This window comes from Brienomyrus brachyistius, chromosome 3, assembly GCF_023856365.1.
Source record: "Brienomyrus brachyistius isolate T26 chromosome 3, BBRACH_0.4, whole genome shotgun sequence".
NCBI lineage: Eukaryota > Metazoa > Chordata > Actinopteri > Osteoglossiformes > Mormyridae > Brienomyrus > Brienomyrus brachyistius.
This window is the reverse complement of record NC_064535.1, coordinates 3,944,047-3,968,936: the sequence shown is the minus strand read 5'-3', so window position 1 is coordinate 3,968,936 and position 24,890 is coordinate 3,944,047. Positions and strand designations below refer to the sequence as shown.

The 24,890-nt window shown below is 47.5% G+C and overlaps 1 protein-coding gene across 4 annotated transcripts; it reads left to right on the top strand.

Moving 5' to 3' along the window:
* The first annotated feature begins 1,332 nt into the window (after window positions 1–1,332).
* rrbp1a (ribosome binding protein 1a) lies at window positions 1,333–23,846 on the top strand. Of its 4 annotated transcripts, XM_049008175.1 has the most exons (30): window positions 1,333–1,571; window positions 4,507–4,939; window positions 4,988–5,359; window positions 9,714–9,871; window positions 11,015–11,137; window positions 11,228–11,380; window positions 12,022–12,140; window positions 12,766–12,919; window positions 14,061–14,199; window positions 14,416–14,597; window positions 14,803–14,840; window positions 14,919–14,991; window positions 15,113–15,150; window positions 16,001–16,064; window positions 17,116–17,156; window positions 17,239–17,326; window positions 17,489–17,529; window positions 17,697–17,787; window positions 19,920–20,009; window positions 20,193–20,282; window positions 20,399–20,488; window positions 20,597–20,689; window positions 20,776–20,847; window positions 21,021–21,116; window positions 21,281–21,364; window positions 21,613–21,702; window positions 22,396–22,479; window positions 22,901–22,993; window positions 23,096–23,239; window positions 23,341–23,846. In XM_049008175.1, the coding sequence occupies exons 2-30, from the start codon at window positions 4,534–4,536 to the stop codon at window positions 23,377–23,379; spliced, it is 3,345 nt and encodes a 1,114-aa protein (XP_048864132.1). In that variant the 5' UTR covers window positions 1,333–1,571; window positions 4,507–4,533; the 3' UTR covers window positions 23,380–23,846. The 4 variants fall into 4 exon arrangements, with proteins under 4 accessions (XP_048864132.1, XP_048864130.1, XP_048864129.1 ...); XM_049008173.1 differs by having other exon boundaries at window positions 4,507–5,359; window positions 15,116–15,150; XM_049008172.1 differs by having other exon boundaries at window positions 4,507–5,359.
* Window positions 23,847–24,890: the final 1,044 nt, after the last annotated feature.

Here is a 24,890-nt window from a genome sequence, read left to right as displayed (position 1 = left end):
TTGCAACACGTGATTTGCTAACAAGCTGTTTGCATTGAGCAAAGGGTCAGCAGGAATTACGTGGGGAATTGAGAGGGGCGTTGGGATCAGCTAGAAAGACCACCCACATTCAGGGCTGTAGAGCTGTCGGTAGCTGAACAGAGGAGTTCTTGTTAGCCTCTTGTGGCTTTGCTGTGCCAGATGCTATATGCATAGAGAGCTAACAAAGAGGTGCATCAGGCATTTAGGGTGTGCTGAGGGGGGAGTCTGAGAGGTGGAACATTCCAACCCCCCCCCCAACCAACCAACAAGTACCTTGTCATTGGAACTTCCTCTAAAAAGCTGTAGTGGTTTTGGGGTGTGTGTGGGGGGGATGCTGTTTATATTGTCCCTCCACAGAATTCCCGTGCTGTGACCGTGCAGATAAAATGCGCGCCTTCTGCAGACACAGACAAAACAACAGCCATGCTCTCCTGCTTTCCTCAGGTGGTAGTTTTAATAAGTCCATCCTCTGGGCATGTGCTGAACTGATGCCACGATTTCACAGCTGTGTGGGAAGCATGGATGGGACATTTTTACATGAACAAAGTCAGCTTCAGCCTTCTCAGTCTTCCTTTACACTATCTTAAAATGCACCCAAATTCCAGCCAAAATTTTTTTTATACCAGCTGGCATCAGAATTAATGTTGACACTGCGTGCCACTATCGGTATATCTAACCAGCATGCTGGGTGTGTACTGACAACCAGGTCTCAGAGCCAAGCGAACTTATTTGCATTTCTTTAATTGTTAAATACTCGGATAAGAAATGGCACGACCTCCTAAGAGATCAAAAAAATATTACCTATTGGATTAGTTAAGGTTCCGTTTTTGAGGTGAGCAGACAGCAGTGCAGACCCCCCTTACATAAGTCAGTGATAAAAGTTGGTCTGCAGAATAGACTGTATATTAACTAAGGTCTTTATTAGGGAAAACTAATTCGAGCTAAAAAAAATTGTCACATTCTGTGCCACACAACGAATTTTAACGCATCACTTAGTATACAGAAAATATTAAAATGCAATAAATATAGATAAGAAATGCTTTTCGATAAAAAAAATACAATATCTCAAAATACTCCAGATATTAACAAATGAAATTAAGTTTCATTTGTGAATCTGTTCAAGTACTGCAGAATTTTTTGTCATAACTGTCTGGCGTCTGTAGTTCTTTTCCCCGTAAAGCGAAGGGCAATAAACGTAATAAAAACTACAATTCCCGAAAACGAGCCATTCTGAGCGTCACTCGTTCAACGCTGCTAGTATTTCAACGATTTGGTTGGTTAGACACAATTGATTGATCACATTCTAACCAATTAGATCTGGACTAGATTATGAGTACCTGAACCACTGACCGGCTTTTTGCCAGCTCACAAAAAGTGCCACGACTCCACAAGACTGCTGCTACTCTGAAATACTGGGAACGGGAGCCTGTGCAGTTTTTTTTGCATTTGAGAAAAAGAAGAAGGAAAATTAGAGGCTTAAAATACATCTTAAAACATTTTGTGACCTACATTTTTGAAGCGGTCTACAACTACTCCAAAAGGTTGATAAGGTGAGGTCAGGGGGATTTATTTTGTGTTGGTTGACCACTCAGATGATACCTGGAAAGTTGGCTAAATTTATTAATGTTTAAAAGTTGTAAATATTTGCCCAAGTCTGCTAGTGTAATGCACATTACAAATTCACTGATTACAAGTGCAGATTAAAACCTAACCCACTTCCACGATACTGAATTTTAGTTTAAATGTAGCAAATGTGGCAAGTCCTCAAAATATTTTATCACTGTTGTAGTAATATATCGTGCACGTTTTTGACATTGGGAATGTTGTTAACTAGTTCTTCCTCCATATGTCTAGTAAACGGGAAAATTCAACCAGTTGGCTAGCGACACGTTGAACTGTTGCATTATAACCAGCTATAACGTTACCCACGTAGCTAGCTGTTTAAAGACTTAAGACGAGACGATGAACATACAGTATTAAGGGAACTAAGGATTCTTTTGTTTTTCGGCACATCAGTTAAGTAATTTAAAAACGTCAAGTAATCACAAACGTTTAATCATTTTAATATGTGCCGGGCTAGTACACTTTGTTAGTTCCTGTGGAATTTTTCATGAAACGCTTTTTTCCAGTTGTCAAGTTTATAAGATGGCTAATATTGCGAACATTTGGCAGTGGGGAAATTTAAATGGGCAGTAATCTGGATGTAGACGCTTAGTGAACAAACTATACAACGTTGCAGTGTTGAAGGGCTGCATTTTTTTTCGTGCGGTTACGCAGAAGTTGGATAACTTTGAATTTCTTTTTTACCCCCCCGAAATGAACACTGCTACTTTTAGTACGTTATCCGGTGTCGCTGACTTTCTGCATACTTTCAGATGGTGTTAAGGTGACCCCTTTCCGTCCTTAAATGTTGCATTTTGTGCGCCACTTCAGACAAAAAGAATGCGCAGTTCGGTAAATCGGAGTGACGTGTTCACATGTAACGCCGAATCCACGCAGGATGCGTTACGCTATGCTTGATGAGCGCGTGCAGATGAGACTGGTGGTGATGGGGGGGGGGTGCTTAAATCTGAGTGACGTGTTCACGTGTAACGCGACGCCTAAGGAGCTCGTGCTGATGAGGCGGGCGGTTCCGAGCTCGAGCTCTCGCGGCTAGCTTCAGTCCGCCCGCTTTATTAAAAGCGCCTCCCCTGTCTGCCCCAGTCACTCGCGTTACGCTCGGAATCGGCGTTACCCGACCTGAGCATCTATTTTGTACTTAAATCGAAGTGTATTATGTATTTCAATCGAAAAGCTTTCTTGTGATGTGCTTTGTTACACCGAATGCCGATTTAATCACTTTCATGGCTATCTGTGTATCCGTAGTGGACGTTTAATTGGGGAATGCCCCGTTCAACATCTGGTGCTGACTCGAAAGTTAGCGATCCCAGTTAAGACGTAATCAAGCGACTAGCCCTTGTAGAAGACGTAGAAATCGATGTCAGCTAAATTGCCGTCAAAACTAACCAAATATATGCTGTAAATTTTTTTTCTAGAATATTAGCAAAATGTGTTTTGTGTTTATACAGTTGGTGAAAGCCAGTTATGGGGCCTTTGGGTAATTAGACGTTGTTAGTTTTTCTCCTGAAAAATGACGTTTGTGGATGGGATAAAGCTGATTTTTATTATTATTTTTACCCCACAGGGCAGTTCTTGTCATATGGTGGGCCTTGACCCACTTGCTCTTGTCCTTTTGAAAAGGTCTCTACTTCCTTTGTATCATATTCCAATGTGGAAAGTGTACAGTGAAAACATGTTGAGAAATTGAAGGTGTTTTTGACAAGATGCGAGGGCTGGTCTTCTGTTTAGTGAAATGTGCCTAAAAAAACTCTGTAGGAAACTTATTCCGAAGTTGCTTGTATATTTTTTATACTGTCTTTATACAGTAACAACTTATAATGGGTCTTTATCAAAGGTATGAGGGCTTCGGCTTTTGGGGCCTCCGTTGCTATGACACCCCTGGAGGTCTGAGATGACACTGGGGGGCCCTAGTGAGTGAAGCAGGCCTGGTCCTCTGGGGATCCTTCAGGAATGGGGAAAGTGGAAGCAGTGTTCACATGCATAGTGTGAAAAGGTTTGGATAGGAGTGGTCAGTGGCAACGTGGGAAAAGTATGGTACAACTGGCTTGGGGGGAGGATGGGGGTCAGGGATATTGTACAACATAGATTCTGTGAGGGACAAAATGACCAGGATTGCATTTCACTAAAGAAAAGTTCCTCTCGGGTAGCAGGAAGCCTTCTGAGCCATTGGCACTATCCTTGGACATCTGTTTTTCTTAAAATGTGCGATCGCTGTTGTGAGCTGTGTGTGAATGTATGTCTTGACTGCCGCTGTCAGTCCTGAGTTGTGAGAAGCTAGGATGTTCCTGTCCTTGTATATATTAGCCACACTAGTCTGCAGCCATTTAAATATGTGTGTGCACTTTCAAAAAATTCCTGCAAAGAGCTGCTGTTGTCTAAAATTGTTTTCCAGTATGGACTTACCATATTGTGAAGAATGCCGAGCAGAAAGGGGAGGAAATTCCATGATCATGATTTTCTGAGATTATGCTTGTTTGCTGTACTTTGAACCAAAAGAAATGTGTGCCTAGATAAGAGATTGTAATTATAGTCGGCTGACTCTCCAGCACAAAGCTGCCTAATGCTTTGTCTTTATTTTCCTGACCTTTATCGCCTAAGAGTGCAGTGTGGAGAATAATGCCAATTCTGGAGGCAGCATGCAGTGAGACTTGTGGTGATTGAGGTCACTTGTGATTTTGCACTGTGGAATCTCAAAGTATTAGCTAATGCTTTGGAAAAGTCCACAGTGTGTTAGGTTGTATGGTATAGTATAACTTGGGGGAAGTGATATTCGGAACGATATAAAAAGGATGAGCATAAAAATCAATGGCTTCTCCATCCAGCTGTTGTGCTGCCTGTTAATTGATTCGTTGTCTGCTTAAACAGGCTTGACAGAACGTTCCTTGTGCAGCCATGGACATCTATGACCCCCAGACCCTCGGCATCATGGTGTTCGGCGGCTTCATGGTGATATCTGCCATTGGCATTGCCCTGGTGTCCTCGTTCTCGATGAAGGAGACCTCATACGAGGAGGCCTTGGCCAACCAGCGCCGAGAACTTGGCAGGACGCAGCCTCAGCGCTCAGAGAAGAAGAAGAAGGAGAAGCCTTCTGAGAAGAGGAGCCGTGCCAAGAAAAAGGAGGAGAAACCCAACGGTAAGCTGCCCGAGTCGGAGAGAGTTCCGGAAGCTGGAGAGCCGGTCAGCGACTCGGAGCACGAACCGCCAGCCACCTCTGAGCTCGCCCCTCCCGTCTCAGAACCTCCCACCGTCGTCGCCACAGCTGCGCCCGTTCCTGTTGCCTCCACCCCTGTACCCGTACCTGCCCCAGTCTCGGCCCCCATACCTGCCCCGGTCTCGGCCCCCATACCTGCCCCGGTTTCTGCCCCGGTTTCTGCCCCGGTTTCTGCCCCGGTTTCTGCCCCAGCTACTCCTGCCCCTCGCCCTGCTGCTGTGGAATCTGCCCCTGCTCCCTCCCCAAAGGACAGGAAGAAAAAAGAGAAGAAGGTAGCCAAGGTGGAGCCCGCACCCACCCAGACTGCCGCCACCCCGCCTCCCAAGGCCCCCCCCGTCCTAGAAGTGGTCACCAAAGAGGTGCCCGTCATGGCTGTGCCACCTGTTGGCCCGCGCCCCTCTGCTCCGGTCACTGTCACCGCTGCTCCAGTGCCTATGAAAACAGAGGAGCCCAAGGCTGAGCCCCCTCCCCGGAAAAAGGTGGCTTCCAAGAAGAAAGCTGAGCCAGGTGAGTTGCCCACCTGAGTGTCGCCCTCCGTGGGTCACATGGTTTCAGGCCCCATGAAGGGCGCCCTCTACAGGAAGGTATATGGACGTGAATGTAGATGCTGCTTCATGTGTGTAGTACGATGAGTGATTGCGCAGCAGTAACATATCAGGGAAAGTTTAAAAGTAAATATTAGTGGTGCGCAAATATGGAAAATTTGACCAGTGCTGATAATGGCATATTTTTATGTAATATCACTGATACTTATAACCGACTGACCTCTTAGTCACTTGCTGAGTGGATGTGGGATTGATGTCCCCTATGTATTTGCTTCTGGTGCTGTTAACATTTAATTCTGATAGTTAAAATGTCAGACAAAATTGACACATCAGACCAATACCGGTATGATGATTAACAAATATCACATCAGATCACTTTTATTGTCACATCACCAGAACGAGTGATGTAGGGATTGAAAGTCATGGGTTATGAGTTTCCTATCAGCAGTGCAATACATTAAATAAATGCAAACTGTACATAAAACAGCTGGACAACAATGTTCACTCTGCATATGCACAAAGAAAATGGTATAGTAAACAATACACAATGTAATATACCATAGAGCAGACAGACCAGGTGTAACATGGCACAGATTAGTGCACCAGAGGAATTTACCAGTGCAGTGGGGGTGGTGAAGTGTGGGGTGGCTGACCTTTGCTGGAGTTCAGCATCCTGGTGAAGAAGCTGATCTGGAGCCTGCTGGTCCAGCCCTTGGTGCTACGGTACCATCTGCCTCACTGTAGCAGGGGGAGCAGAGCGTACCCGGGGCGGCTGGGATCCCTGATTGTAGCGGCTTCCCTCCAGCCCTGCCTGGTGTAGGTGGCCTGCAGGGGGCAGTAGCAGGGCGAGAAGAGCGTCTTTAATAAATACAGAAAGTAGAAATGGTTTAGTACCTTTGTTCACATGTCATTACTACTGCAGGAATTTGCTGTAATTTTTGCTTAGAGTAGTTGGTTTTCAATTTTTTCTGTTGAATCGTTTTTTTTTTTTTTTTGCCCCAATGTCAACCAGAAGAATGACAGTCCTATTCATGAAGCTGGGGCAAAACCACAGTGTTTTAGCTTTGCAATGGATTTTCACCTGGAGCACCAGGTGAGCTTAGGGAGGGACCTGAAAGTACCTTCTATGAAAGCGGTCAAGTGCTGAGGTCGAGGGAGACGTAGCGCCATCAACAGCCCCCGGGGGGAGCTGGTTTTCCCCATCATCCCTCTAATGCACCAACAAGCTGCTGTATTTAGTCTGACAGCAGTGACAGTGGTGGCCTTTGTTCTCTCATCAGGGTGAGGGTGCTCAGTCTTTAACCCTCTGGTAAGTGCACGCAACTGTCTTTGATCCCAGCATCCCGGTTGGTACCCCGCAGCAGGCGTGACACTTGATTGGTTGTCGATGTTGAGTTTCAGCAGCCGTGGAAATGGGCCCCGTTTATGATCTTAACGTCTGTCTCACCAAAGAGGGAACATCTCGTAGTTTGGGGTGTCCTCTGTGCATCTAGTTGTGACTGCTTCTTGTCTAAGCTTATCTCGATGTAAAGACGGCCAGTAATCCATGTTGTAAAACAAGAGCACTGTATTCCTCAGAACCGTTCATTTAATGTTTTATTTTGCATGTTCCGTTTGCCTAATCGACTATGATTCCTTGGCGAGTTTCCCGGATTTTCAAGTCAAATGTAAATATTTTAAATGGAAGTAAATGGCAGGATTCTGCCTTGATGGGCCTTCGGACTGAAAGCAGCATGACGTTGGTGGTGGATGGGACTTTCTTCCTGTCTTTGGCCCACAGAAAACCAGCCTATTTGGGTTTGGCTGTGGTCCCTCCCTGAAGCTGGCAGGATCGAGTCTGGTTGATCTGACTCCTGCAATTAGAGCGGCATCCTTATGCAAGCGCTCCAGAAAAGAGCTGCCGCTACAGACCTGAGCCAGGTCTCTGCGTAGCTGCATGTCTCGCCGTGAATCGGGAGGGGGATGCTTCAGATGGAATGATTTGCCATGGGAGAGGGCGGCCCACTGGTGCAGACAGATGGAAAATAGAAAGTGTAATTTGTGTCTGGAGCGGGTGTGTGACTGGTCGCTTTCGAAGGAGGCACGACTGGACTGGATCCTCACCAGTCCCCCCCCACATGTAGATCTTTAAATGCTGCGACCTGCTCCATGCCACTCATTTCCAGTTTCCAGTGTAGTCTAATTAAATGCGGCACTTAGCCACTTTACCTGAATTCGAAACAAGTTTGCAGATGTCTCTTATCAGGAGTTTTTCCAGGTATTTTTAGGTACGGAGAAATACCAGTGGTGTAATGGTCTTTCTGTTTGCGCGATGTGTGATATTTGCAGCCTGTGTGTAACTGCGGGTGGCGCCCTGCTTCTGAGCGCGAGGCCTGCATTTTGTTTGTGACTCCCGTCATGCAAAGAGTTTCCGGCACACGCGCTGCGGAGAGGAAAATTATTCAGAGCCTTGGTGCGCCGGCATTGCAGCCCCGAGTTAGTCTGATATCCGGACTCGTGTACACATGCGCATACACAGTTCTTACCAGGTTTTACGTAACTTTAGGTAAAAATGTTGATCTTACTGTTGCTAGAGCAACTGAGGTAAAGCGGTTTTAACCAGTACCTTTTTTTGTCCTCTGAGGCACTTCTGATGGATAGCCGATTCTCTTGCTAACCTCCCACTGCTGTCGTCTTGATCACAGGCTTTTTGAGTGTTGTCTGTGTGAGTGTTGAGTGTGCTCAGAGCATTGGTCCAGGTTGTCCCAAAGTATTGTGGGTTGCCTGCCCTCTCCCAGATCCCGAGCCCCTAGCACGGAGTAGCCAGAGTTGCGGCTCACCGGTCCCTCACTTATATTTGAACGTGGGTGACGTGTACTCGACAGAAGCTCTGACAAATATCATCAGTTCTCAAAAGCGTTGAAAAAGGACTTCAGCGGTGAAGGTTTAATAGGTGCCAGAGTCATCTATAGTAGGATGGAGAATCCTGAAGGGGCTGTTACATAAACTGTTGTGCAGCAGGTACCTTCTGGACGTTCGCAAAGCTTTTAGGGTTTCTGGATGGTGGCGGCAGGAACCAGTGCTTCCATAATGTGAAGTAGAGCCACCCGGCACTTGAGTATTCAGCCTGGTGGATTTGACTAAGAAGTTAAGTATGCAAGCTTCTGGTTCTCAGCCCTGTCCTTCATGGGTGAATAGGAAGAGTAGTGTCCCGTCAATCCCTCTTTTCAAGGAGGTGGGGGTAGGGGGAGCAGGGTAAGATTTTCCATACTCTCACCGAATGCTTTCCAAGCGCTACTGTAAGCATGTGGGGGGGGGGGGGGGGGGGGGTCTCGATAGTCTAGCCATACAGCAGATGCATGGAATGTGACATTCTGAGAGTACTGTGGGGGGGGGGGGGGTTGTCATTGGCTTCTCACAGTAGGATGATTGAGGAGTGTGGATTAGCCGTCGCTCCACGCTCCTTTCCGGCATGGCGGACTGAGGGAACTGTGGTTTATGGCTCAGCCCCATTCCGTTCAGTCTCTGGCTGGATAATGGTCTGGCATACACCGGGAACTGCGGCCGTTCGCCTGAGAAACGCCCAATCAACAAGCAACTTTTTTGTTACTTTTTGATGGTAGGATAAGAAGCGGTTTCTTTCCAGTTTGAACGTCGGATTTTATGACACGGAGCCTACTGTGGTTGAAGTGAAGATCTGCGTGGATTATATGACCCAGCAGTGGGAAGCGAGCACTGCGCCAAGCGCTAGCACACCTGGCATCAGAGTGTCTGTAGAGTTTGGGCTTTCCAGGCAGTGTGTCAATATTCCAGTGGGGGTCGTTTCCCAGTCTGCCTCTTAAGTGGTGTTAATGACACCGTGTGGAAATGGGGAGGCCTTTAGCATGGGTTATGGACTGGAGGTGTGTTTGTGCTGCCTGCCTGACTTTTTCCTGGCTGTGTGCTTAGCTCAGCTAGTGACTGTTTCCCTTAAGCATGATGAGTAGCTGTGGGGTGCAGCTCAGTCACGCTCCTCGTTCCATATTAGTACCAACATGGCATGCTTTGCACATCCAATTCTTACATTGGCAGTCAGATTTAAGATCTCTAGTAAGATTTCTCTTACTTTCAATTCTGTACGAACATTGTAGTGCGGGGTTAAAGTTCTGTTAGGATATTCTGTTACTCTGTCATAGGGGAAAAAAAACTTTGCAACTTTTTAAATTGTTTTATAGATTCTTGTATGTTTTAAGAATCAGTTTAAAGTTTTACCTCCTCTGCGTTTGCATGAGCGCTGCATACGTAAGACAATCGTAATCATTTTATGACGTTGACAACACTCTCTCCTCCCCCTTTAGCTCCGGTGGCCCCCGATGCCACTGATGCTCCCCTCAGCTTGCCCTACAAGACTCTGGCCTCCACGCTTCGCGGCACGGCGCTCAACGAGGGTGAGGTGCAGCGGCTCATCGAGATCCTGTCGGAGAAGGCCGGCGCCGTGCAGGGCACCTGGCACACGGTATGGCCCCCGTGAGCTCGCTGGAACCACCTTCGGATGCCAGTAGCTCTCCCGGCTCCCACGTGATCCAGTGGGGACAAGGGAAGCTGAAAAACGGCCCCAGCTTTGCGTCCGGAGATATGGGAACTCCCTGCTTCCTGGCCTTAGCATCCGGCCGTGTCTGATTACGCCTTTGCACACAGCCAGCCAGTGATGTGGCTTTGATATGGCTCCTTCCTTCTACGCCGTCTGGCCGCCACTGTGACCGCCATTCAGCACTAAACACTTGCCGAGGTCAAATGCATGTAGCGGAACGCAGCTTGTTCTGTGGCCTGTTAGTCTAGTTCGACATCCATTCTTGGTGAAGCATCTCAGCCCTGACTGCATGGATGCTGGACCAGAGACCTGAGCTTGTCAGGGGCCGTCTGTGAATGATTTTGTTGTGGTTTTCATGTTGTGGTTTGTTTGTCTGAGCCAAACTTCTCAGCACTTCACCCTGTTCCCAGAAAGCATTTTAAATTCCTTGCATATTTGCATGATTTTTACTCATTTAGGTTCAGCTTTAGTGCGATGTAATGCTTTTATTTCCTATTGACAAGCTAATAGAGCCATGTGTCAACATTAGTGATGCTGACATAGTGTTTTAATGTTCAAATATGCGCGTATTTGTTTATGATTTGAAGTAGATCCAATACCAAATAAATTAGTTCATGGAACTTTTATGCTGCCCTGCACTTGGACCAGCTGAAAATTGTGAATTTAATTGGCTGTTGAATGCAGTCGCTTACAATGAATATTGCCTCATGTCTGGCTGTGTGCCCTTTGCAAAGCAAGGTTCCCTGTTAGCGTCTCTGTAGTCTGACTATAAAAGAAACAGATGCTGATGGTGTTGACATTGCATGCATCGGGTGTGACGTGGCCTTAGCCTCGTGGTCAGCGAGAGCCGCTGTGAAGGCAACAAAGAGCCTGTTACTTTTATTCCTGTGACCCTGTGACAGGGCGTTGGCTGCAGTGGAGCAACCTGCTTGACCAATCAGAGGTTGTTATAAATCATTTTCATCATATTTTGACGTCTTCCCTGTTTGGTTGCGTGTGTCGGGTGTGAGGTGCCCGTCGGTCAGAAATGTCATTAACGGCATTAACCCCCCCCCCTCCCAAATTCAGGCTACCCAGAGGGGGGACCCCACGGCCGTGCTGAAGAAACAACTGGAGGAAAAGGAGAAGCAGCTGAACGCCGAACAGGAGGACGCCGCTGCCGCTAAGGGCCGCCTTCGGGAGCTGGCCAAGGTGCAAGTGGTGTCCATTACGCCGGGTGATTCTGGCCAGTTAGACATGTCACTGGTGACCTAACCCGACCCGTCTGTCATCCTCTTGCAGGAGCTGTCCGCGGAGAAGACCAAGCTGGCCAACGTGGAGACGCGACTGAGCTCCCAGCTGAGCTCCAGGGAACAGGAGATGAAGGCGCTCCAAGCTCGCATGCAGGCCAGCTACCAGGACCATGTTTCTGAGACTCAGCGGCTCAACGCCAAGGTGGGGCTGCATGCCACTTCAGGGCCTGGGGACTGGAGGTTCTGGTCTGCAGCATTGGTCTGGGGGCTGCGATAGGGTCCTTCAAACATTGTGCCTTTGATGTCATCCTGTTAAGTGCGGTCTACCGGAATATGCCGCATACTGTAGTAAGAGGTCTGCTATGCCTGAGTTGGAAAGGGGTTGCATGTGTGACTACCTTCCTGTCAGGATCTCGCTGGGCTGCTGTTGGCATCCGGCATGTCATTGAAGATTTCACTTTGGCGGCAGTGTGCTTTGAAGTCTGTGTTGCCAGCATGCCCGACTTTGAATGTGAATGAGACTGCGCCCACGTGAAATCTCCCTCATCTGCATCTGGGTCCCGGTCAGAGTCATGTGATGCTGGGATTCGAAGTCCAGCTCTTATTGTGCAGAATTGTATGCAGGTCCCGGGTCTCCATTCCATTTGGCTGGCTGCCCTTATTTTTTCTGCAGAAAGTCCGAAAGCTTGCGCACTTAGTAATGCAAGCAGCTGCCTTGTAGCGTGACTATAGAGGTTTTTTATTTTTTCTTAAACAGTGTGTAAGCTGCGTGAAAGAGGCAACGATATCTGTCAGCTGTCCGATGGTAAAAGTAAACAAGAACCCCCCCCCCCCCACATACAGATCCAGAGCCTCCAGGACCAGCTGGAGAAAGGCCCCAATGCCCAACTCGCCCGCCTGCAGCAGGAAAACTCCATCCTGCGCGACGCCCTCAACCAGGCCACTAGCCAGACTGAAAGCAAGTGAGTGCCAGAATTACCCACCAGGGACATTCCAGGTGCACCCAGCTGAACATGGGGGGGGGGGAGGGGGGGGTCCCAGGCAGGTTATTGTAAGAGCAGGGACCAGTGGTGGAGCATCGTGGTTTAAAGCACAGAACATACTTTTGCAGTGACTAATCTGATTAGTCTGCTGAGAGCTGAAGTCCGTTCCCACAAATAGCTCAGCGGATGTGTCTCCAGCCGCTGGCGGTGCAGCTTTCAGTGCGAGCGCTGCTCCATGCCCCCCCCCCCCCCCAAGTGAAGCAGGGTCTGGAAACCCCCTCACCTTGCTGCTGTGGATAATGAATGCAGCCTTCAACGATCGCTTGTGTCCCAGGAGACGCGGACGGTTTAACGCTGCACACACCAGCTCTGTGGTGGCGTGTGAACGGCCTTTGCTGGTCTGCGAGGACAGCTGAGCGAAACCAGCATGTAAACAGAGCAGAAACTGAGAGGGGAGACTGTAGGACAAGGATGATTTTAAAAATAAAACCCTGTTACACACACGTTCACCAGTTCAGCTCCGTACCAGCTCAGTGCGTTTGTCACATCTGATGGCGGATGCCCTCTGCTCCTCTCTCTCCCCCCCCCCCCCTTCCCTGTGCAGGCAAAACGCAGAGCTGGCCAAACTGCGTCAGGAATGCACCAAGCTCTCTAAGGAGCTGGGGGACAAGAGCGACGCCCTGCTGGCAGATGAGCAGCAGCGCAAAGCCCTGGAGGCCAAGGTGGTGGCCTCTGAGAAACAGCTGGCCCAGGTCCAGGTGCGTACAACTTGCCTGCTGCACCACAGCGCCCTCCTGTGGATCTCTCCACCATAAGTCATTGCCAGAACTCCTTAGTCAAAAATAGTGTGAATACCTCACCCCCAGTTAAGCCTGTTTGCCTTAGTTGCTCTGACCCTAAACCGTTGTTCTGGATCTTGTCTGTAATTTTAACGGAAGATGACATCTGCTCACATTTCCAGCTAACCTTGGATAGCCGGAGTTGCTACATTAAAATATAAGCATCTAAAAATGGCTCGGCAGCAGTTCCAGAGAATTGACCTAAGAATATTGGGGTCATTTGGCGCTGGGAGAGTTAATGCTCCTTGTACTCTCATTGGGCCCACAGATCAAAAGGAAGTTTCTTGACCATGCCGAGCTCTGCGTGATGAATGTGTGTATAAGAACATAAGAAATTCAGAGGTCATTTGGGCCTTCAAGCTGGCTTGGAGTAAAATTCAGCTAATAGCTTAATATTGTTAATCTTATCTGGCTCCGATTTTTAAAAGACCTCTGGTTTTAGCTTGCACTACACTACACTAACAGGAAAACTCTAAGCCTACACTGTCTAGAGAAATGCTTTCTTGAATCTCATTTAAAATGTTCTGCTAATTTCCACCTATGGCCATGAGTTCTTGTATTTGAACTAATATATAAGAATGTGCATTTACACAGCTGTGAGTGCTGTGCTAGCTGTTCATGCACTTCTCACGCCACTCTGGGCTGCTCAACCTGCTGTCCCCGTACAGTATATATAAACACTCAAAGCCGGCAGCCTAGAGCCAGGCCTGACCTTTAGCGGTCAGTGTGTTCACATGTCTCATCATCACGGCATCTTGCCTAAAATGGCTTTTTATTGTCGGCTCTTGCGTAACGCTTGACCCTTATCCTTTGCTGGAGGTCTAGCTGCACAGAAAGGCCATGATCGGCAGAAAATGTATTAATGGCGGATGGAGGAGAAATATCTGCTGGTTTTTACTCTCTTAAATAGAATGAATGTGTGAATGAAAGACATAATCACCCATCAGATGTGTAAAGTCATTTTAACTGGAGTGACAGGTGTCAGTGAGGGGGTAGAATTATCTAACTCATAGCTTAGCTGTATGTTTTGCTGTTCATGGCTCACTGTTGCTCCCTATAGGCCAGCCAGCTGGAAAGCACTCGTGCACTGCAGCAGCGTCTAGAGGAGGTGAGCGACGAGCTCCGCAAGGCCCAGAGCACTAGCGGCAGCCTGCAGACAGAGCTGGACAAGGCCCGAGAGGAGGTGTCCAACCTGGCCGGTCAGTCTGCATCACATGTTGTTCTGCAAGAACTGTGTGCTATATGCTCCTTCCAGAACATTCTGAAGCTGTTTTCTTACCCTTGGGTCTTGACCCTAAAACCTACTGGTAGGATTTCTTACCTGCTGTGGGATCTACACTTTCTGCCAGCCTCCCAGAAACCCTTGTATACCGCTGCTCCCTCCTTACTCCCCCCCCCCCCCCCCCCCCCCACAGAGGTCCAGGCGCGTGCAGCCATCGCTGAGTCTGACCTGAAAGGATCCCGTGCCCAGGAGGAGAACCTACAGACCCAGTTGGCCCAAGGCGAGACGGAGCGTGTCCAGCTGCAGGAACGGATCCGCTCCATTGAGGCCCTGCTGGAAGCCGGCCTGAAGAAACGGGAGCAGGAAGCAGAACTGGTATTGGGTCTTTGCAGGGCCATTTGGGGTTTCCCTTTAACCGTCTGTACCACCTTCTGCTTTTGAATGCTGTCCTTGAAAATTTGTCTTGGGCTTTCTGGGTCCGTTTTGTGTGTTGATGTTGTCTTGCAAGTATTTCCAAGAACAATTCCAAATTGCATGCGATCTGGGAGCCTGATTGGCAGTGTCTGTTTTGCATTCCCAGCTCTCCAGATCCACTGAGACACAAGAGCTGCAGAGCAGGTACCCTCTCGCCTGTCCGTCTCTTCGATGGGGCTCATTCAGGTGTGCGCATCTTTTAAAAAGCTCTTCCTCTCTCAGCTTGAAGGAGAAGGAGTGCCTGGTGGCCTCACTGGAGGAGGAACTCAAGCAGCTGAAGGACAAGATGGAAAATGTGAGGAGGGTCAACGCCGTAGGTTCCTGACATCCACATGGGCACCAGTGAAGTTCTGGGTCCTGTGGGCTACAACACAAGGAAGGTTCAGCCTGATTTGGATTTTTGTTTTTTCCCCCAGCAGGACCATGTCGTGGAGGTGGACCAGCTGCACAGAAGGTCTGTTTGATTGCTTTTACACCCATTTTTAACCCTCTGGGGTCTAGGAGTAAGGAACACACTTTCACTGACTGGGGCATGGTCATGCATTTTATTCAATATCATAATTTATTTGCCATGAATTAAGTTTATTTCTTGTATATTTGTTTTGGCATTAAACTCATCTTAATCTTAGTGTAGTTTGTGTCAGATTGATGTGAAGTTTGAAATTTAACAATTTAGACATTGCAAAATGCAGTTTGGAGCACTTGCAGAAACATTATAAAAGTACATAGTAAGCAGTAGTGGCAGTTTGTTTCGATCCCAGATATCTGATCACTGAAGTCTTGGCTACATGAAGATGACTAAATGGTGTAGTTGCAACATTCAGTTGGATAAATAATAAGAAAAACCAAACTCATGTCACTATTTCTGGCCCCTTTCCTTGAATATGTAGGAGCTCTCGTGTATGAATAAGCCATTCACACCTGGCCACACCCCCCCCCCTTTTTTTATGGCGATGATCGCGTTTCACCATTGCGTTCATCAAATTACCATGCGAATGCGATTTCAATACGTGCTAATTCAGCTATTTTATAATGCGGATAGCGATCTTCAGGTGGGGGCGGCACTACACACCCCCGATGGTGACATGGTTTACTCTTTTGCTGATTCAACCCAATTTTACAAACTTCAATACTTCCGACATTACAGATTACAGATTTATTGTTTTTTTCACGTTTCTACAATGATTTCAGTGATTTATGTACTGAAAAACACACAAAAGATACGGCAATGCCGTCGGTTCCGGAGGGTTAACCTATGGAAGCTTTCAATAAGCAAATGATTCAAAGTTGCATTGTCCTTTCAGCTTGAAGGAGAAAGAAGACCATGTCGGCACCATGGAGAAGGAGCTGAAGGCTGAAAGGGAGCAGGTGAGCGACACCAGTGGTGCACGTTTGCCTCTCTGGCTGGACCATCCGTTGAAAAGCCTGCTGGCTCCTGCCGTGTCCCTGTGGGCTCGTGAATCCCGTCACGCCAGTAGCTTCTTGATTCAGTTGCTAATTTCCTCTTTCAGATGCAAAAGGGATAGATGATTATTTGATCTATGCAGAATTAGTACAGTCATTCTATATCAACCCAGTTTGAGACATTTCCCAGGTTGACCCTTTGATTCCCCTGGAAAAAAATCGCAGACACGCTTCTATCGAACTTGGAGAAATCCAAAATATTACGTCTGTCTCTCTATTTTGAAACTATTGAAACTTTTGAAGTTTCAGATTTTTATAAATTTTGCTGACTCGGGTCCAACTTCCGTCGTTCATAGCTTCATAATGCTTCACAAGGCATCTGTAATGTGTTATAACAATTGCTATACGAATTAATAGAGAACTGTTGTCAAGTCATTTTCAGAAGACACAATATAAATATGAAAAGGATGGTTAACTTGCATTTCGAATTTTTGGCCCTTTTCAGGGCATTTTAGAAGGGAAATATACGCAAGAGTCACTGATCTGACTTCATTTTTAAATATTTCAGAAAAGTTAGTCCTAGTGACAGTTTTGAAGCTGTACATGCCATGTGAAAGGAGCTATGCATATTGAAACTGGACTGAAACACTGAGTCAGAAATGTACAATTTCAAAAGGCTATAGTTTCAAAACTTGCACCCAGCATTTGGCATTTCTCCGTAACTTTGGCATAGCAGTACCTGCAAATGTTTTCAGGTGTTTTGAGGGGGTGACCCTCTGGGTGATTTGATATGGAATGACCCTATAATTCTACAACAGTGTAATGGTGTGGATCAGTGGGTTAAGTTGCTAATCAGAAGGTTGCTGGTTCAAATCCCAGAATCGTAAATGATTTTACTATTGAGCAAGGCCCTTAACTGTACATTGCTTTGGATAAAAGCATCTACTAAATAGACTAAATAGTTGTAATTCACCGGGAGAATCTAAATGTTTCTCTTGTGATGGGTTTATTTCAGCGACTGGACGATACAGCCAAGGTGGACCAGCTACAGAAAAGGTTTGTTTTGGTGATGTCATTCACCACCACCCCCGCTCGAACCACCACAGCCTTTAATTTCTCACCTTTCTGCTGCTTTCAGTTTGAGAGAGAGAGACTCACAGGTGGTTTCACTAGAAAGAGAGGTGCAAAAGCTTAAAGAGGAGGTGGAAGACAAGAGCAGGACCTTGGTGAGTCTGCCGTGACATTGTCCTCATCCCCAATTTATGGCAGAACCATCATTCTCATTGTTCTGTGCAAGATTAAGAAATCCTTGAATCTGCCTTTTCTAGAACTGATCATATAGATTTGCCTGTGGTGTTAACGTGTGCTGGTGATTCCGTTCCTCTTAGCAATGTGACAGCGAGGCCCAGCTGGAGCAGTTACAAAGCAGGTACAAATTTAAACATTAGAACATTAGGAATTTACAAATGAGGGGAGGCCATTCGGCCTATCAAGCTCATTTGGGGAGAACTTAACTAATAGCTCGAAACCCCTGTTGTACAGCTGTCAGTGTGTGTGCATTCACACGGAGTGAGTTTTTCTGCAAATTTTTTCCAGTCTGAAGGACAAAGAGGGTTTGGTCACATCATTGAAAGGTGATCTTCAGCAGCTGAGGGGAGAAATGGAGCAAGTGAGAAACAGGAGCAGTGTAAGCCCCGCCCTCACTCCACACCCATGCCTGCTATTGGTCAATGCTGGGTTTTTTTTTTTTTTGTCCAGTTGCACTTGAAATTCGCTCTGTTGGAATGTGATGCAGAAGCCATTCCTGATATTTACCTGTGCAAAATACCCTGGATGAATACGTCTGTTGGTGGACTAAAGCTGTCTGACCATTTGGCAAATATTCATCAAAGGATTAGGGCACCGGTTTTAAATGTTTGTTCCTTTTATTTGTGGGATTGCTTCTGCCAGAATGCTTGTCTGGGCTGAAGCCATCTACTTATAAAACGCTGTCTGCGTGGGAGTATTTTGGCTGTAGCTCTGAAGCCGAGAGATCACGTACATGTGTGGTAAATACAAGCACGCGAGTGTTCTGAGCCCACATTATCCCCGTAGTCGTGTTTGTGGAGAGTGATGTAGGTGACAAGGCTTTTAAGCCAAGTTCTGCACACTTGGACTGTATACTTTGGTAGCCTGTAGCTTTGCTACCAAGCCTTGACTGCAGTGTCCCCTTTAGGCCAGATAAGGTATTGCGTGTATTGTGCTTTAAATGAGCTTGCAATTGGTCAGGGTTCTTCAGCAATTGTAATATACAGAAATTAACTTGGGGGGGGGGGGGGGTCCTCTTTGGCACTTTCTGAATAATCCAACTTTTGTGCTTCACCACAAAAAATCTTACACTGATTATTTGCCCTAAAGAACTTGAGTGCCCACCACCCCCCTCCCATCAATGCCCCCCAATGGCATTGTAGATTAGGCTGTCATTAGTTTTGCTGTGTACTTTTTGTCTTTAAAACGCATTCACTCTAACTCTAGTTTAACAGTTTAACAGATTAATCCATTTCTGCTACCCTCTGTAGTGAGGGTGCTAGCGTAAGTTAACCGATGAGAAAATACCTTTAGAACTTTAGAAGATAAAAATAATGCATATTCAGTAATACTACTTAAACAAACATCTCACTTGCCGTTATAAAAATGCGAGAGCAAACGCGCATTAAGGGAGATACCTTGTTGACAGTGATCTCCTTCCATCTCACCGCTGCGACCCAGGCCACCCGACGCCTCTTCATTACCTCCTCTACCTGCTGTCCATATCCTCTTTTCCATGTGGGAAACCGGAAAAATCTCACGTTTTGGTCCACCTTTCTGCCATGTGATTTAGTATGACAGCCTTTCACACAACACGATTGTCCTATCTTACCAGAGATAATGCTGAACGCAAATGCTCACTCTTGCGTTGTATTCAACCAAAATGGCGATTTGACCCACAATACACTGCGGCTATAGCTAGTGTTACGTCGGCCGACAAAGATCGATTGGAGTTTTATAAAAACCAGGTTTATACCATAATACAATCATACTGCCCAATAGTATTGCAGATGATGCATGACTAAACAAGGGTGGAGACTTTGTTGGAAAGTCACACAATATGCTCATGTAGGTTCAAGTACAGAAGAACCTTGGAACTCCAATGCCTCATAACTCGAGCCAAATCCGACACTGAATGGGTCTGATTTTATTTTATTTTTGTTTACTTGTACCTCTACTGAAATCTCAGAACTCGATCATTCTTGCTATAACTTGTATGGGTCGAGATGTGTTCAGCTCTACCAATTCGGACCTCGAACAGGTCAGTCAAGGAAAATCTATCCACAACTGGACCTTAAACTCGGAACATGTTGAAACAAAACAGACCTGCTAAAACTTGTATGGATTAAGACGTGTCTCTGATGGGCTGAACTGGACCTGCTGGGATGCTTATGCCTATGAATGGATCTCAGTCTCATGGTACCCCTCAATGGAGTTCCACGTGCGAAAGCTATGTTCGGTCAATTTTTTTTGTGCTTTATCTACGCTACAGTACATTTAGTGATACTTTTTTTTTGGGGGGGGGGGCATTTTAGTGTGAGCAGTGATAACAAAAGTGGTGAGAGTAACTGTAGAACTTAAACTTACTGTTATTTCTTATGGAGAAATTCGATTTGGACCTCGACCAAACAGCAACTCGACCAGCCTACTTCAATGCATTAAGCTTGTGTTCCAAGGTCCCACTGCATTGTAATGGCCCAGGAGAGGAAGTGAGCCCCCTTGTGGCCAACAGTTGAATGCCTCTATTCACAGGGTATTGAGCAGCAGTTGAGTGAAGTTAAGAATGAGACGAGGATCGCTCTTCAGTCCCTCTTCCCTCACATCTCCATGGAAACAGAACAGGTAAATGCATAACCACTGTCCCATCCTTGATGCCATTAAACCAAACAGCTAACAGATTTGGCATTCTTTGTGCCATTGCAAATACCCACAATTTAGTTTTGGTGGGCTTTTTGCCTTGGTTAGGTTCAGATCAGTGGCCTTATCTGCAGTGTGCAAGGAACCATCTTTCCCTTTTTATTTCAGGCTCATTGGCTGCAAGAATTTGCACAGAGAGCCCATGAGGATTTACGAAGCCGGCAGAACCAGGGGGCCCAACAGACGAAAGAATCGCCCGTAAGCATCTGCCCGGTTTTCGGTGCCCCTCTGAACTTTGACAGGGGATTTGTGCAGGGATTAACCCAAGCAGCTTGCACATTCGCTGAAGCCTTTCGCCCATCGCCTGGTTAAAGGAGCTGCAGGGCATGCTGAACGCAGCTGAGGAGTCCAGAAGCGTCCTGCAGGCCGAATGCGATCAGTACAGGACGGTCCTGGCAGAAACTGTAAGTTCTGGGGCCGCTGGTCGCTCAGGCAGGGGGGAGCATGCAGGGGCACTTTCAGTTGAGCTCCTCTCTATAGCAATGGCTGTGTGTGACACCCCCCCTCCGCAGGAAGGCATGCTGAAGCACCTACAGAAGAGTGTGGAGGAGGAGGAGCTCGTGTGGCGAGCAAAGATGGAGCAATCGGAGGAGCAGCTCAGGAAGGTGACTGTCGGCCATCTTAAAAGCCCCCCCCCCCCCCCCCCCCCCAAGAGTCCCTGCACCTGGAACACTCATTTGTCTGTCTGTAGGCCTTGGACCAGGTACGTATCCTGGAGACAGCTGCGGAAACGACGAGGACAGAAAACCAAAGCACAGAACAGGTGATTGCAATCACAGCTTAGCGTGTGTCTGTGTGGTGATTTAAATCTGACCCCAGGCAGAAACGCTGTTAGAGCTGCTGCGCTGACGTTCTCTGGGGCTGCTGGACGCATGTTCTAGCTGTGATGGGTGGGGGGGATGTTTCTGGATCATCATTTTATTCTCATGGGTGCAGCTCAGGAGTCAGGTGATGCTTCTGGAGGCTCAGCTGGAGAAGCAGATGGAAGCTGCCAGCTCGTACGACCAGAGCACCTCTGAGGAGATGACGCAGGTACTGGAATTATGCATCGTCAAAATGACAACGTCATGCACTGCTAGTCAGTGCCACGTAGTTACCTATTGAAGTGGACTGTCATGAGTATTCTCTCGCCATCATAGTGACGGGTCATGTGACTGAACTAATTTCCTGTTAGCTAATGACTTTCCCTTTTGCAGCTGAAGCAGTTGCTGTCAGACACTCAAATCCAACTGGAAACGGCCCAATTGGAAACCCAGAAACAGAGGGAGGAGCTGGTCCTGGTAAGGGCTGCTGTTGAGCAAATCAGCTGCTTCTATATTAATCAGTGTTCTTGTCCCCAAACCGCATTTTGTCCGGCCTGGCCTGCAGTTTTTCTGTTGCTGTCATGTGATATCTGTTCTTGCCATAAGAGTGACAATTTTGGTGGACTGGTGTTGAGCTGTCTGATCATCAAAAAAGAGGGCGGGAATGGGAGGGTATCGACAAGGGGAGGGCAGGGCCTGTGATGAGCGACAGCTTCCTGTTGCAGGTCAGGCAGCGCCTGAGCGAGATGATGGAAGGCACGTGGGAAGCGGACAAGCCCCGCGGGCCACAGAACGGCCAGCTGGAGCCTGTCCAGGTCAGGGCTGGAGGCCATGTTGGGGGGAGTGGGGGCCTGCTGGGGGACACTGGGTACTGGCTGGAGTTTGTGGGGGAGTCCTCTGCATTGAAGGTTTTCCAGTTAACCTTGCTAGCAGTCATCCTGCACCTGGAACTGTTGAGATTTGGTGTCCAGGCAGCTGTTCCTATAGCAACTGATCACAGCTAAAACCCAAAGCATGCTATGTTCTTGGACCACAAAACCCGTGTGCCAATATATGCACTTGCTGGTGCTTCTATGAGCAGCCTGATCTCTGCTCTTTCAGCAAGTTCTGGCCCCAGTGTGTCCCAAAGACGTCTGCTACCCCCCCCCCCCCCCCCCCAACATGTGATTACTTTATTTTTAACCTCCTGGATGTTTCACTTCAGGATGCCTGTCTTATCACTCCAGCATGTTCATTGCTGTGCTTTTCCCATCACCTGCTAATGAGTCATTCTAACACTTCTGTGCCAATAGCTGCCTCTTCCTGAAGGCCTTGTATTGGTGCCCCCTGCTGTCTGGAATGAGCAGTGCTGCCTGACAAATTAACATTATGGTTTTCTTATGCCTGATTGGGCGTGGGGCAGAGCCAGTCCACCAATGAAATGCACAATTTAACCCTTATTGGTCTGCATGGGGTGCCCTGTCCTCAGGCGATATCTGTGGTCCTTTCAGACATAATCTCTCCCACAGGTCCTCTCCCAGTTGCAGCAGGCAGAGAAGACCATAGAGACTGAGATGGCACTGAGGCAGGGACTCGCTGAGGAGTTTGAACAGGTATCGCTGGCCCAGCTGCCAAGGCCTCTCATCCCACGCATTCCCCTCTAGCGCCGTGTCAAACATGGCAGGAGCTTACAGGCTTTGGCTTGACAACCGAGGCTGTTTCTACAGTCGTGGGTCCCAATTGGAGAGGAAGCCCCGTAAAGCTCCCTGCGGGCCAATGAAATAACAGCGGCTGACTTAGGGAGGAGGAACCAACACGTGTCCCTTTGGATTAAAGCGTCTGCTAAATGTAATTCTGTGATTACTAGATCTGACAGCTTCACCGTATTCATACCACAGTCCCTAGCTAGCTACCCACCTGGCTCTGCAGTAACACCCATTTAACTGATGCTGCTCAGAGGGATCATTCAGACGTAAAAGCCTGTCAGCTTTGACCTTGCGTGTCTTGACCCTCCCTCCACTCCTTGCCCACAAGGCTCAGCGGTGCGTTGTTGACCTGCAGACCCAGCTAGACCTGCTGAAGGCTGCTGGCTCCGCCCCAGACACTGAAGACGTGACCCAGCTCAAGGTACGGCTTATCTACAAACTTATCAGACGCTGGACTGGGTGAAGAGAGACCTGTCAGCCATTGGCTAATCGTAGCTCTCATCTGTGTTCCTGGGTGCTTCAGGAGCGTCTGGAGAAGGAGAAGAAGCTGTCCAAAGACCTGGGCCAGGCAGCCACCAAGCTGCAGCAGCTGCTGAGAACCACCCAGGAGCAGCTCACCAAAGAAAGAGATGCTGTCAGGAAGCTGCAGGACCAGCTACAGGCAAAGGTGACATGCCGGGGCCCCTCGGGGGGGGGGGGGGCGCTCGAGGGGGCCGCGCTGCCCAGTGTTTTCTCAACAAATCAAGTCTGGTTTTCTCTCTCTTCCAGGATGGAACTGATGAACTAAAGGAGGGGACCTCTGTTTGAGACCGAGACACTACATAGTTGTCAAACTGCCTTGCAGTTCACTAAAGTTATGCATTCCTGAAATATATGCTGTTTATTGTACTGTAGTTTAATTTTTTTGAAACTTAAGGATAAAGGAATTAGCGATGAACATTTCATTGCAAACGAGGGCCAAAATAGTGATGTACACCTTTTTATAAATATCTAAATGTACATTCCAACCGGTGACTTCTGGCTGTGTCAGAGATTTGACCCAATCTGCCTTATGTTGACAGATTATCCCCCCCCTCCGCCCCCAGTTCAGTGTTAAAAGGGAAGTCATGTGTACGTTAAACGTACATCAACTAGTGCAATTTTACTTTTTTGTTCCAAAAAGTAGAAATGTTATGGTACACGGATGCAAAACATGTATCGCCTTCTACTTGGTGTAGCTGGTTGCCAACAGAAATGTATGAATTTGATGAAGAATAAACTACAATGTAGCTACAGCTGCTCTGTCTTTTTCCGGATGTCTAGTGTGCGTCATAAAGACGGACTTGTAACTCTGTGAGGTGATTAACTCCATGTCGGATGCTGGTTCTGCTGGGGCTGGACAAATCAGTTTGCGCTAGACGTGTAGAGGTTCACTTGTTTAATTGCTTGACATTGGAAACTCAGACTGAAGCTTGACAGACGGGTTTTAATAAACATGAAGAATGCGTGTAACACATCTGAGTATTCCTGCCCACAGCCATCGCACCACTTTCCACGTAGGATGGAGAGGTTGAGAAACTGAATATCAAGCCCGTCACACTTCGCTCAGCCTTAATTCTTGTTTTCCTTTTAGTTTCGAGCGAGCAGAGGGTTTCGAACTTTGAGCAGTCAGTTTGCTGGCTTTCGAAAACTGACCGTGTTGCTGGGAACTACATACAGTGGAGAAACCGAGGTGACGCCCTTATGTAGGCTGATGCTGCGTCACGACGGCTTCCCCTCGATACGCTGCCTCTTCCTAATTTGTCGGCGAGTTCTCTGACGTCTAGTGTCTGTCTCTGCGATCTGCCATTTGGAACCCAGTATCTGTGGAATGAACCAAGTTGAGCTCTAGGTAAGGACTATACAAGTCATACTTGGAAATACACACTAATATACAAATCTAGATCTTATGTGCACACCCCCTCTGTTTCCCCTCCCCCCATGACTGTCCTACTAGTGGTAAATGGACTGCATTTATATGGTGCTTTTCTACTCCTACGAGTACTCAAAGCGCTTTACATTTCATGCCTCACATTCACCCATCCATACCACACATTCATACACCAGTGGCAGAGGCTGCCATGCAAGGCGCCAACCTGCACACTGGATCAGTATCTTGTTCAAGGACACTTTAATAGGGTCAGGAGGAACCAGGGCTCGAACCCGCAACCCTCCAGTTGCCAAACGATAGCGCTACCTTCTGCGCCATCGTCTTCCCCCAGTGCTATTCGATACTAGGGGGTTTCAACCTCTTCTCCCCCTCCAAAAAAGAGATACTGGATGTGTAATGACACAGATAA